General features: G+C 36.2%; 2 protein-coding genes across 2 annotated transcripts in view; one reads left to right on the forward strand and one right to left on the reverse strand.

Moving 5' to 3' along the window:
• Window positions 1-12,106: 12,106 nt before the first annotated feature.
• LOC117617230 (diphosphomevalonate decarboxylase 2-like) lies at window positions 12,107-13,831 on the forward strand. The gene is made up of 5 exons (XM_034346525.1): window positions 12,107-12,415; window positions 12,791-12,989; window positions 13,166-13,229; window positions 13,539-13,602; window positions 13,704-13,831. Exons 1-5 carry the CDS (start codon window positions 12,200-12,202, stop codon window positions 13,818-13,820), a joined length of 660 nt encoding a protein of 219 aa, XP_034202416.1. The 5' UTR covers window positions 12,107-12,199; the 3' UTR covers window positions 13,821-13,831.
• A 69-nt stretch (window positions 13,832-13,900) lies between these two features.
• The window catches only part of LOC117618062 (probable pre-mRNA-splicing factor ATP-dependent RNA helicase DEAH5), a 1,577-nt gene continuing 1,523 nt past the window's right edge, over window positions 13,901-13,954 (reverse strand). The window contains exon 2 of the mRNA XM_034347692.1: window positions 13,901-13,932. Within this exon, the coding sequence (XP_034203583.1) occupies window positions 13,901-13,932 (32 nt within the window). The remainder of the gene's footprint in view (window positions 13,933-13,954) is intronic.

Genomic DNA, 13,954 nt, shown 5'->3' on the forward strand with positions numbered 1-13,954 from the left:
CTCTAGCGGTCGAGAATACCCTGACTCATTTGATGTGTATTTGCGAGGTAAGGTGTTGAATTCCTCTATTTCTAGCATTGACCAGTTGCTTAAACTTTCTAGGCCAAACCCAAATGAAAAATCACCTAGTTTTCTTGGGCTTCTTGTTGATAATCTTGACTTAAGTTGGTGAAATCTACTTTGGGTTGGAACAAGAGGGTCAGGGTTTGCGTGAAAAGTGACTGAGTGATTTGTACAAAGTGCTTGCATAGTGAAATATAATATCGATCCTCCTTGTCACGTTATCCCTGTTGAAGTACAAATTGTTTCCAGGTTTTAGATTATTAGTTAGCTTGCCAGGTGTATGGCTCATATGCCATCACATATTGTTGGACTAACATGTCCAAATTCATGCCAAGTGTACAGCTCATAGACTGGTACAATTGTACTGACTGAGTCGTTTTTGTGTTGGTTGCAAGTTATATATATTGAAAGGAGAATGAGATTACACAATGAGTGTGCATGATTATAATCATTGCTTAACAGACTCTCTCTCTCTCTCTCTCTCTCTCTCTCTTCTCTCTGAAACTTTTCCTCATATACTTTCTGTGCAAGAACACATGCTATTCTATAGAAACTCCAACATGGTATCAGGAGCGAAGGTTCGGATCTGAGACTGGGGGGGTAGTGAAATCGCAGCAATCCAGTTGAGGAAAGATCTATCTAGTCTCACATGATCTAGCATGGGTGAGCTTCGTGCTCCTATCTTCAATGGGAGCAACTACAATTTCTGGAGAATAAAGATGTGCACAATCTTCAAATCTCACAAGCTGTGGGATATGGTTGAGAATTATGCATCACGCAAAGAAGAAAAAGGTATCATGTTCTATGCTTGTCATGCTGCTGAAATAGTGAAAAATAATGGTCTGTGGTACATGGACAGTGCATGCAGCAACCATATGACTTCACATGCATCTCTCCTAGTCAATATTGATACTAAGGTCACTGTAAAAGTGAAAATGGGCACAGGAGACTTAGTGCAAGCAACTGGTAAAGGCACTTTGGTGATTGACACCAAAGCTGGGCCTAGATATATCAAAGAGGTTATGCTTGTACCAGGATTGGATGAAAACTTACTTAGTGTAGGTCAAATGGTAGAGCATGGCTACTATCTAGTTTTTGGCAATTCAGTGGTTGAGATATTTGATGACAGGTCAATGGAAAATCTGGTGGCAAAGGTTTCCATGACTGGAAACAGATGTTTTCCACTCTCACTAAAATATGCAAACTCTGTGGCTATGAAAGCAACAGTTGAAGAATCCACTTGGTATTGGCATAGGAGGTTTGGTCATTTGAATATGCAGAGTTTGAAGTTGTTACAACAGGAGCTAGTCTATGGATTGCCTGAAATTGGCAATGCAGACAGAATTTGTCAAGACTGTGCAATTGGAAAATCTCACAGGGAGGCTTTTGGTAAAGAGAAAGCTTGGAGAGCAAGTGTACCTCTGCAACTGGTTCACTCAGATGTCTGTGGGCCAATGCAGACTACAACAATAGGTGGAAACAAATACTTCTTGACCTTCATTGATGACTGCACTAGAATGTGTTGGGTGTATCTCATGCACTTTAAGTCAGAAGTGTTTAATATTTTCAAGAAATTTAAGGCTATGGTGGAATTACAAAGCGGGTACAAAATCAAGAAACTTAGAAGTGACAGAGGTGGAGAATATACTTCCACTGAATTTCTGTAGTTTTGTGAAGAAATTGGTTTAGAAAGACAACTAACTGTGGCCTATTCACCTCAGCAAAACGGAGTTGCTGAGAGAAAGAACAGGACCATTATAGAAATGAGCAAGACAATGCTGAAAGAAAAGAAACTACCATATAAATTCTGGGGAGAGGCAGTGAATACAGCTGTCTATATTCAGAATAGATGTCCCACAAAAGCTTTAGATAATGTCACTCCTTTTGAAGCTTTTAGTGGAAGAAAGCCTGGAGTTAAGCACTTGAGAGTGTTTGGTTCTGTTTGTTTCTGCCATGTGCCTAGTCAGTTGAGATCTAAGTTGGAGGATGCAGCTGAAAAATGCATTTTTATTGGCTATGGCAAATGTGAAAAGGGGTACAGAGTGTACAATTTGCAAACCAACAAGGTCACTACATCTAGAAGTGTGATCTTTGATGAGAACTCATTATGGGATTGGGACAAACAAACTGTTGATTCTATCACAGTTCCAATGAGGCTTGAAGACACTTCCAGAAGCTCTGAAGAGGATTATGAAGAAACAATGATAGACAACATCTCTAGCCAAATTCAAGTGACTACAGCTGCTGCTAATGCTGATTCACCAAGTGATTCTCCAGTTCTACACCTGTGAAGCTTAGAGACATCACTAGATCTATGCTAGATGCAATATGAGCATCACTGAGCCAGAGAATTTTGCAGAAGCTTCCAAGGATAAAGCTTGGCAAAAGGCAATGGAAATAGAAATGGAGATGATTGAGAAGAATGAGACTTGGGAACTAGTTGATAGACCAAGTGATAAACCTGTGATTGGTGTGAAATGGGTTTATAAAACCAAATTGAACCTTGATGGCTCAATACAGAAGCATAAAGCTAGGCTGGTGGTCAAAGGCTATGCACAAAAGCCAGGAATTGACTTCACTGAGACTTTTGCTCTTGTGGCCAGACTAGACACAATTAGAACTCTCATAGCTTTGGCAGCTCAAAATGGGTGGAAACTATACCAGTTAGATGTCAAGTCAGCATTTCTAAATGGTGTGCTTAAGGAGGAAGTTTATGTAGATCAACCGGATGGATTTGTGACTACAAACTATGAAGACAAGGTGTACAAATTGAAGAAAGCCTTGTATGGTTTAAAACAGGCTCTAAGAGCCTGATTTGAGGAAATCAATGCCTATCTCATTAGCTGTGGTTATGTTAGAAGCACAAGCGAGGCTACATTGTATTGCAAGACTAAGGAAGACTCTGGAACTCTAATCGTCTCAATCTATGTTGATGACATCGTGTATACAGGTAGCAGTGAAGAATTAATTGAAGAATTCAAGATAGAAATGATGACAAGGTATGAAATGACTGACTTAGGTCTGTTATATCACTTTCTTGGTATGGCAGTGATTCAAACTGAAAATTGCCTTTTCATAAACCAAAAGAAATATGCCCTGACATTATTGAACAAGTTTGGTTTGAAACAATGTAAACCAGTTAGTACTCCCCTTGTGGCAAGTGAGAAACTGTGTAAGGATGATGGAAGTGAACCTGCAGATGAGAATGAATATAGACAGATGGTTGGTAGCCTATTGTATTTGACAGCTACAAAACCAGACATAATGTTTGTAGCTAGCCTATTAGCTAGATTCATGCATTGTCCAACAAAGAAACACTATGGAACGGCTAAGAGGGTGCTGAGGTATATTCAAGGCACCATTGATTTTAGTATTGAATATCAAAAGGGAAAAGAGGCTATCCTAATTGGATATTGTGACAGTGATTGGAGTGGAAGCCAAGATGACATGAGAAGCACCTCTGGCTATGCCTTCTTCTTTGGTAATGGAGTATTATCTTGGGCATCAGTCAAACAACATAGTGTAGCCCTCTCTACAGCTGAAGCTGTAGCGCAAGTGAAGCTACTACACAGGTTTTATGGCTGAGATTTGTGCTTGAAGACTTTGGAGAATTACAGACTGAGGCAACTCCATTAATGGATAATACTTCTGCCATTGCAATGACAAGAAATCTTGTTTTCCATCAGAAAACCAAGCACATCAACTGCAGGTATCATTTCATCCGAGATGCTTTGCAAGATGGGATAGTGGACTTGAGGTACTGCAAGTCTGAAGAACAAGTGGCTGACATTTTCACTAAAGCTCTGCCTAAAGATCGGTTCAACTATCTTAGAGGATTGCTTGGTGTTAAACCAGTTAACAATTTAGAAGGGAGTGTTGAAGTATAAATTGTTTCCAGGTTTTAGATTGTTAGTTAGACAGGTGAATGGCTCATATGCCATCACATATTGTTGGACTAACATGTAGATTCATGCCAAGTGTACAGGCTGGTACAATTGTACTGGCTGAGTCGTTTTTGTATTGGTTGCAAGTTATATATATTGAAAGGAGAATGAGATTGAGTGTGCATGGCCTAACAGAGTGCAAGTGCTATAGAATCCCTTCTTGCTTAGCCCTGATAGAGGTCGCCTCCTTTATGCTATTGGGAACAATGTGCCATTGTTCTGGCCACCTACATTTTCCGTGCCATTTGCGGTGCTGCATTCCCAACTTCCATGCCTGACTCCCTGCCTTTTGTATCCTTGATCACGCGCTTCACCATGGCTTCTCGCATGCCAGTTGAGCCTACGGATAAGCTTTATTCTCCTTGGTCGCCTTTGGACAACATGTGGATTTTTGTCTATAGCTTTACTCCATCTTCTCCTGCGGTTAAGCACCCTCAAACAGTGGTGAGCCACACGCCGGTATGGCCCTACTTACCAATGATGTTGCTGAGCACAGGGGTGATCCCACCTTCTTTGAAACAACTATCTACAGGTCAGTCAAATATTAATAGACAGATGTTAACGAGGCTTTAATAGACAGATATTGAGAATCCATTTAATAGACAGATGTTAAGTTATATGTGTGTGTAAAAGAGTTTATAAAGGAGGCTTAATCAAATGTAATGTTCCTTAGATTACGCTTGGACATTCAGCTTATTACTGTAAAATGCATAGGCCTTTATTGCTTTTAAGTGCAAGTGGTAAAAATTTCCAGGTTTTCGTTGGTAGCATCAAACATGGAATGTTTCTTTGATTAGTACTTATGTCCGATTGTGTATATATTATTCGCATGGTAAGTGGAAACCTTTAGAAGATAAGCCCTCTGTTTGAAATCACATCTGTATTCTTTTAAGGTTTAGTGTGAAGGATAAATCATGAAGTAGTCTACTAATGCAATAATGGCTCATATTTTCACATTTTCCTGTCTTCGAAAATTAGTTGCCTCTGTTCTTGAAAACGTACAAAGTGATGGAGAGGTCTTATTATTTTTGGAAAATTTTCCTACATCTCTGTAATCTGTATTTGAAATTGTTCATAGATAACAAAATGAACGACTCAAATACTTCATGTGACAATGAGGTATGAACTTCAGCACATTTTGTCTCTTTCTGGTTGTAATAGTCACCATGCATTGCACTCCTTGGCTGTTTTAGTCAATGCTGTTATACTTCAGAATTCAGATAGATTAGAATCAGATGTTTGCTTTCTCTCTGCTTGTTACCAAATACTTTTTGAGTTTAATATCTTTGTGGTTCTATGAAAAACAATATAAGAAAACAAATCTTTTCTCTTGTGCTGTTTTTGCTCTCTTTAATGTTTACTTTCTCTCTGTGCTTGTGCTGAAGAAATAATGGAGGCTGACGAAGAAAATAACGGCAATTTAATTCCTAACTCGCATGCTTGTATTAATCATTTAACTTCAACTTCTAACTTGCATCCAAATAAGGAAGCGAAAATAGATCCATTGGAACATGCAGCTATCCCTGCTTGCTTATCTACAATTAGCTTCAAGAACATAACTTATAATTCGTTCAAGTTTTCTTGTTTTATGTTTTGAAAGGAGGTTTTAGGTTCAATTATATGCTTAAACTGAGAGGTTTGAACTGAAATATCCATATTTTAAATCCTTCTACTCCAACATATTAAAGAGAAAAAAGTACGAACCCGTGAAGAAAGCAGTGATTGGCCTGCAGGCCTTGATGGAATTGCATATGTTGAAGCCTTTATAGCCTCCTTGTGGAGAGAATCTTACCTACAACCAGAGATAAATCCCTAAAATCCCTTGTGTCTACTACACTAATCACATGGAGATAAAATCCATTGTGTCTACAACACTAATCACGTAAGCAGGTAAACGAATATTGTATTAGCACTCTGAAATAGTCATCATCATCTCATCTCTCCTTTGTACATACGCGTTTATTACATATTAAACAATAGAGTAGTGCTAATAATACTCGTTAAGCTCTTCCATTTGAGGGAACATTACTTTGAATCAAAAGACATTCATAAGATAGGAACTATAATTTTACATTTTTCATGCAAGACCATAGCTCCTTATCTTTCCTTGAAATGTCGGAAATAGAAAAGTTAAAGAGTAGCAAAAACCAAAGCTGATATTGGATTTGAAATAAGACGGCGAGATAGCAGTCAATGAGAAAAATAAATTGATGGAGAACCAAAGAGTGAGGAAAATTGAAGAACAAAAAACGTTTAGACTTTTAGATCCAAAAGAGTTGGGAATTTCATTATTTTCGTTTTTTTATATAATTATTTTCAAGTTTACTTTGTTATATATATATATATATATATATATATAAATCGATTAAAAATAAGAAGAATGCTAGCTATCTTTCCATTTGTACCTTATTTTTCTACCTTTTTCATTCTCATCTTACAATATGGTTCAATGAACAAAATTTTGTAAGTTCTTGGTCACCCTTTAAAGATGATCACAACAAAAGGGTTATTTTAGGCCTAAGGTAACATACCTAGAATATACCCTTGGGCCCTAATCATCAACAATCAAGTTAAGTGCAGTGTTCAACATTGACCAAAAGAGATCTGCTAAAATTGGTGGACATTTCTTTCTCAACCAATTTGGACATTAATAACGACTATTAAGCTGACCAACAAGTTTAAAATCAGGTTCGTCTCGGTCTGGCCTATCAAGGTTTTTTGTTTGTTTTGGTTACAAGCGATATTGGGAGGAGGGAATCACACCTAAGACCTTGAGTGCAAGGATATATGCTCTTAAAATAGTCATCATTCTCTCATCCTCTTTACACGTATGCAATCATTCATATTAAATGAGGTGAAGTGAGGTGATGAGTAGAGCTGGGTTTAGGGTTGGTGAGAAAGAAAATGAAATCAATCAATGATGGAGATAGGTATCCACATAAAAATATTTTGATGAAGTAGAGAAATGGCATTTTTGGGAAGAGTTGGGTGTCCAGAGAAGAGAATGGTGAGAATACAAATAGAAACCCATTGAAACATGAGTGTAAATAGAATTCTTGGTAATATAAAATTTCTCTTTCATATTCAAGCAGTCACATCACATGAAATGTTTAAGCAGAAATGATATTGTAAGTGCTCTTAATCACTTGACTTATATGCCCCACGTCATGAGAAGAGTGTTTATACAACAGTTGTATGTAAAATTTAGGGTAAATTATTCAAATAGTTCTCAAACTTATACCTGATTTACATTTTGATCCCTCAATTAAATTATTCGTTCAAATGGTCCATCAATTTTATATTATTCACTCAATTGGTTCTATTGTTACATTCTGTCAATATTTCCATTAAATATGAGGACAAATTGGTCATTTCATCCATCTTCTTCTTCTTCTTCTCGTTGTTGTTGCATAAATGACTAGAATTTGTTTTTCAATTTGAAATGTTAGCTTCCAAAGCCAGGCGACGAGCTAATTGCTTTGAATGAGGAGTGTCGATAGAAAACATCGCCTGGAAAAGCCTCACGGTCTAATGGTCGGCATTGCCTTTGCTTGAATGCCTTGTTCTGTACTGAATAAGTTGCTCCCAAAGAAGCTGTGGGAATAAGCTCTCCTTGAACAGAGAGGAAGCAGGCTAACTAAACCCAGGGCAACCCATTCAAACAGCCCTTGGCATAGAAGCTGTGAGATGTAGAATAGGAATCTCTTCTTCTTCTTCTTCTTCCTCCTCCTCCCAATCTTCCTTCCTCTTTTTTTTCCTTATTTTCTTCAATTTTTTCTAATTTTGTATTTATTTTAACCATATTTTTATTTGTTAATTATGAAAAGTCATATTTACTCTCAAATTTGGTTAAATCTAACATAAAATTAAATTGTTGGATCAATAAAGCGAATAATATAGAGTTGATGGACCATTTGAATGAATAATTTAATTATGAACCAAAATATAAATCGGGTATAAATTTGAGGACAATTTGAGTAATTTACCTTAAAATTTAACCTTTTGTTGCACCTAAATATTGAAACCCCACAAACTGAAACCACCAAATAAAGAATGCCCAACTGATAGTCCAATTTTCATTCAAGTCAACCTTTTTCAGCAACGAAGTTAGTTAGGTTCGCTGGGGCGCCGTTCAAGTTTGAATGTGCGAACTCAAAGCACCAGCAAGCTTCAGAATATATTATAACATATACAAGCATTTTATTCAATCTATTAAAAATAATAAAAATCACTTAATCACTCTCTCCATGTACTTGATCACCACTTAGAATAAGCATTTGAGCTAAATCCTTTTTTTTTTTTTTTAGGCTTTGATAACGACGAAAAGCTCTACAAACTATAATTTATTTGTTGTGTACGCAAATTTCAGATAAATTTAAAATACGTGCAATCAGGAGTAGCGCCGAAGTCAAGTCCGAAGAGGCCTTGGCCTCCCACTCCTTTTATAACTCTTTTTAACATTTGAAACAAAGTATAATATTAAATAAAAAAATTCACAACTAAGCTACTGTTGCCCCCTCTGCATTAAGTTTTAAATTGTTACATGAGGCGGCATAAATACATAAATCAAGACATTAAATTATAGGTAAATTATAGGTAAGATGGAAAATAAATAAAAGTAGGTGAGAGGGCCGTCCTAATATATATTATTAGCTAAGAAAATTGAATAAACGGGACAGTCCAGGTCATTGTCAATATAAAACAAACAAAGCCAAGCCAACAATGGAGGGCTGGGCTGTCATATTTTGACTGAGAAAACTATATACGCATATAGATATATGGTTGCCTTTTCATTATCATTATATTTGACTGCTCGTGCAGATTTGGGTAGAGGACTTGCTGAGTGAGACACACATGCAGTATTAAATGAAGCCAAGTTTGTTTGGCTACGGCCCTCTCAAATACTGTTTGGCTCCCACCAACTTCCCTACGTTTTTTTCTTTTAGATGCGATATTTTACTCTAAGTTATATGGAGAGAAATTCAAACTCGAATACTGATGGATAGACATACTACTGGAGTCAACTTGACTAACCTACATACATTGTCTGCGTATTTTTCACATTGACAATTATGAAATACACATTGACAAATAAAAATATACTCAATGTAATATAAATTGTATCTCCTTGAACAGGAAATTATACATTAATTAATTTGTTAGCCTCGTCATATAAAGTGGCTTGGTTGATTCTTTTTTTTTTTTCTTTTTTTTTTTTCTTTTTTTTTGTGGAGTTATTAGCTTGGTTGACTTTGAACTGGAATGACTATCTACCACGCATGTTTATGCAATGAGAAAAATCACAGAATAACTTGATTTCACTCTTTCTTTGAATTGGGAAACAAGATTTCTTGCTTCATTTTTGCTTCTCTTTTTCAAATGTGTCTACACTTGGGTGTAGTACTTGTTTACCAAATAAAATCTTGGCAGTACTTGGAAAAAAATATTTGGCAGTAACATACTCTTCAAACTCGATCACTTGATTACTTTTCTATTAATTATTTGCATTTACAGTTCTTTCTTTTCTTCTAATAATGGCGCACAATGTTAGATCTTTTATAGTGAAAATTAAGTTGAAGAGTGAGAAAGTGATTTCTAAATTTTCAGAGCGAGAGAAGTGATCACAGTTTTGATATATTGGAGTCTATTTTTATGGAGCTGATTTTGTTGATGTGCCTCACCTTATCAACACTCAGGGTAGATTCCTGATAAATAATATTGTTACTGTTGCACTTTTAGAAATTTCGTGTATAGATTCAAGAAATAGTACTAGAGAAACTAACTTTTCAGATATATCAACTGATGTGGCAGTGTTTCATTTGTTTCATGTTTGAGTTCACTTTAGAACTTATTTATTCATAACAAATAAGATATTATCATATATTAGTTGATACTTAAAAGTTGGCGTCTCTAGTACTACTCTGGAAAACAACACACAAAATACGATTAAGAAATTGGTGTCTTCACAAAAGAAAACTAATATTGCACAAAATGGGTCAATTTCCAACTCACCTTCACCAACCTACCAACCTTGAATTGTTCCATATTGACACACTCACTGAAAACAAAATATGTAGAATGTGCTAGTAACAAACATTGTTTTTCATACATTAGTCCACATCTGATTGCAGAATTCTCAGCAATAAAACCATCTGCCCCAATTAAAAGCATAAATTTTGTTTGGTATATGCCTGAAAGCCATGAGCAAAGAATAATGTCAAAGATTCTACTATTTGTGCAAGGAAAACAGCCAAGACAAAGCCCATGTAATTTTTAAATATAATCGCCACAAACTCTCCTCAACCATGGAAAGTTGAGTCGAAGTGGATGCATGAGACATGCTTTTTCTTGTTAAAAATGCTATACATATGTACACCGTACTTTTGGACTCATTATACAGTAGACTACTGTATACTGTATTTCTATACTTTGCTAAGAGTTCGATTCTTTTCCTCCCCTTCTCTTCAATGGAAAATCATCGCTAGTTCTTTTTCATCCCTAACAACATACGGGGTTGGACTGCTGAGTTCATAACTTTTCTATTGTTTATCAAACTTTTCTGAGTTCATAATTTTCTGAGTTCATAATTATTGAATTACAAAACGTAAATGGCAAGAATCAAACTATATGGACTAAAATGAAACTTTGAATTCTGCACCCGATATTTTAGGTTTGATTCTCCCCATCTTTAAGATTGCTTGTACAGAAAAAACAAATAAATTTATTTAAATAATTTATCATGTGACAAAAGAGATGAAGTCGGAGAAAACAAAATAAAAAAAGTTCCAAGTCCCCCAATCTTTCTTCGAGTGTGTGATACTTTTCTATTTATTTATTGATGGAGTGCCTGTTGAGTGTGTATTTGATTTGATGCTTTGGTAGCTTGCGTCTCATGTTGCTTATATTACTGGAAATATAACAAGCTAACAAAAAAATGTTAAAAACGAGAAAGGCAGGTCCCATTTAGAAACAACAAAAAGAAAAAGAAAAAGAAAAAATTTAATTAAGCATGCATTATGCGTGGGGTATGTTTGTCCCCGTATTTAGCCTACGTTATTGTTGAGAGTATTATCCCACATCACAAATAAAAGTACCGTCTTATAAAATAAATAAGAAAAACATGAGTGATAAAAATGAAGAAGGCTACACATTTGTCATTTATCTTCTCACTACTATCTTATTTTTCTTATGCACTTTTAATTATAAAAAAGAACATTAAAACATTTATAAATGACTTTGAATCATTACAAGGCTGACTGCAGCAACAATTGCTAAGAACAATCCATCACTCTCCAAACTAATACAGATTATCAACTTGTACAAATAGCGCTCAATCGCTGAAAATTAACAAATTAGCATTACGTTAACTATTTTATTTGGTTAATTACACATTGTAATTCAATAAGCCGAATCGAGATTAGCCACTTTAGGATTTACTTTTTAAATAGCCATGTTTGGTTAAGAGGCGACAGAAGATAGCTACCACTTTATCTCTCTCGTTGGTTTGTTTGGTTTTCATTTAGAATTTTGATATTTGTAGCTACTTCAAAATAATAAATAATAAAAAATATTGTAACGGAAAAAAGAATAGTAATAAAATATTCATTGTAAGTCAAAACATAAAAACAATTCGAGTCTCGGCAATTGTGACACCTGATGGCTAGCAGACTCAGTTCCGTGAGCGAGAATTAATCGAGGTATGTGCAAGCTAGCCCGGACACCTCATGGTATTTACTCAAAAAAAAAAAAAAAACATAAAAACAATGTTAGAACAGTAGCGTGATGAAAAAGTTGTTACCCAGAACAACATCATTTTGTTGGATTGAAATTCAGTTAAAATTTGGTGAGCCATTAATTATCATTAAAAAAAAAAATTTAATAAATCGAAGTAAAAATTGAAGTCCAAGTCCAACAACTATGGCGTCTTCCTATGACAGCCTGAATTTTTAGACAGCGCCAAGGTGGGCCCCGTCACGGGACGCCTTCAAAATTTTCAACTTTGAACAATAAATCCCACCATTTGGCCTCTTCCTCCACTCTCTCTACTATATAAAACTCCTAATACCAACTCTCGTTTTGCTCTCACCCTCAGATTAGATCTATCTCTCTTTTTTCCCGGAAAATTTTAGCGCTTTCCCGGAAAATCTTCGTTTTCCTGGCGGCTTTTTGAGAAACCAAGTGGGCGTCGGGAAATGGTCGAAGAGTCGCAGAAATGGGTGCTGATGGTGACGGCGCAGACGCCCACCAACATCGCCGTGATCAAGTACTGGGGGAAGAGGGACGAGACGCTCATATTGCCGGTCAATGACAGCATCAGCGTGACGCTTGATCCGGAGCACCTCTGCACCACCACTACTGTCTCCGTCAGTCCTGCCTTTGACCAGGATCGGATGTGGCTCAATGGAAAGGTAAAAGCTTTTTGTTTGTTTACGTCTTCTCAGTAGTCTCTTTTTGTTTGGTTCCCGGGAAAATGCATGGGAAACAGAGGATTTGAAGGTCTTTATCTGCTGTTAGCTTTGACATAAACTTGGTGGTCCCCATTGGAAGGCAAAAAAACTTATGGGTTCTAAGTTTTTGCCCATTTGGTTGGCAAGAAAAAGTAGAAATGGAAAGGAAATTGAAAATTTATAGAAGCTGTATCACTAGTATTGAGCTTTTGAAATTGGCTCTGTTGCCTTTGCCACAGAATTCTCAGAGGTTTAATATTTGCTTCTCCAAACACCATGATCGTTTTGGGATTTACCTGATCCGTGGCTCTTTTTTTATTTTTCCGGTTAGTGTAGGAGATTTCTCTTTCTGGAGGCAGATTCCAGAGCTGTTTAAGGGAAATTCGTAGTCGAGCTACTGATGTTCATGATAAGGAAAAGGGAATCAAGATTACTAAGAAGGATTGGGAGAAATTGAATGTACATATTGCTTCATACAACAATTTTCCTACTGCTGCTGGATTGGCTTCCTCGGCAGCTGGTTTTGCTTGTCTTGGTAACGGATAATACTGATCATATTATTGTTAATTTGTTACATGATTAGTGCCTTAAGTTTGAGAACACATGACTGTGTTAATAATGTTACTTGGGTACTGGATTAATCATTCTTTGTCAATAAATAGTAATTCAGCAATGAGCATATCATAGCTAAGCCTCCGTTTCTACTTGCAGTTTTTGCCCTCGCAAAGTTAATGAATGCGAATGAAGATCACAGCCAGCTTTCTGCTATTGCAAGGTAGTTTAATAGTTCTTCAATTATCTCATTTTCAGGTTGCCTGTATCTTGCTTCAATTATAATGATTCCAATTGTGAATGCCTTGTGCTTCATTTTCATTGCTTGAATGTGGCTGCTGTTCATGGAATTTTTAAGTCATGATAAGTATCAGAGTTATTATGTTTGCTACTATATAGACCTCATGGTAATGGATTTCACTATGTGTGTTTTAAGTTGTGTTATAAATCCTTTTTCTTCTGTATTCACATTATAGAGATTCAAGTATTGTAGTTGGTGGTGATAATTCTCTAAATTTGTTCGTTCATACAGGCGAGGTTCGGGCAGTGCTTGTCGCAGTTTGTATGGGGGATTTGTCAAGTGGATCATGGGAAAAGTTAGTTTAGTTCTTTTATGGTTATTGTTATGTCCTCTGTTAAAAACCAAGTTATTCTATTGAGTCTTTAGTGCTGATTCTTGGTATCATTATCTATTAAGGATGAGAAGGGAACCGACAGTCTTGCAGTTCAACTTGCGGACGAGAAGCACTGGGATGAGCTTGTCATTGTTATTGCTGTGGTATGTAATATATCTTCTATACATTCTGTCAAATGATTTTATTGGCAAAATTTGGCCTGTGGATATGACTTTCTTTTCTTGTCATCTTGTGCTCGGTTGTTTTTGAAAGATTTTCCCTAGGGTCTTTTGAATTTTCGACTTTCGATCTCTGAGTTGGCCATGCATTTCAT

Source organism: Prunus dulcis, chromosome 2 (assembly GCF_902201215.1).
Source record: "Prunus dulcis chromosome 2, ALMONDv2, whole genome shotgun sequence".
Taxonomy (NCBI): domain Eukaryota; kingdom Viridiplantae; phylum Streptophyta; class Magnoliopsida; order Rosales; family Rosaceae; genus Prunus; species Prunus dulcis.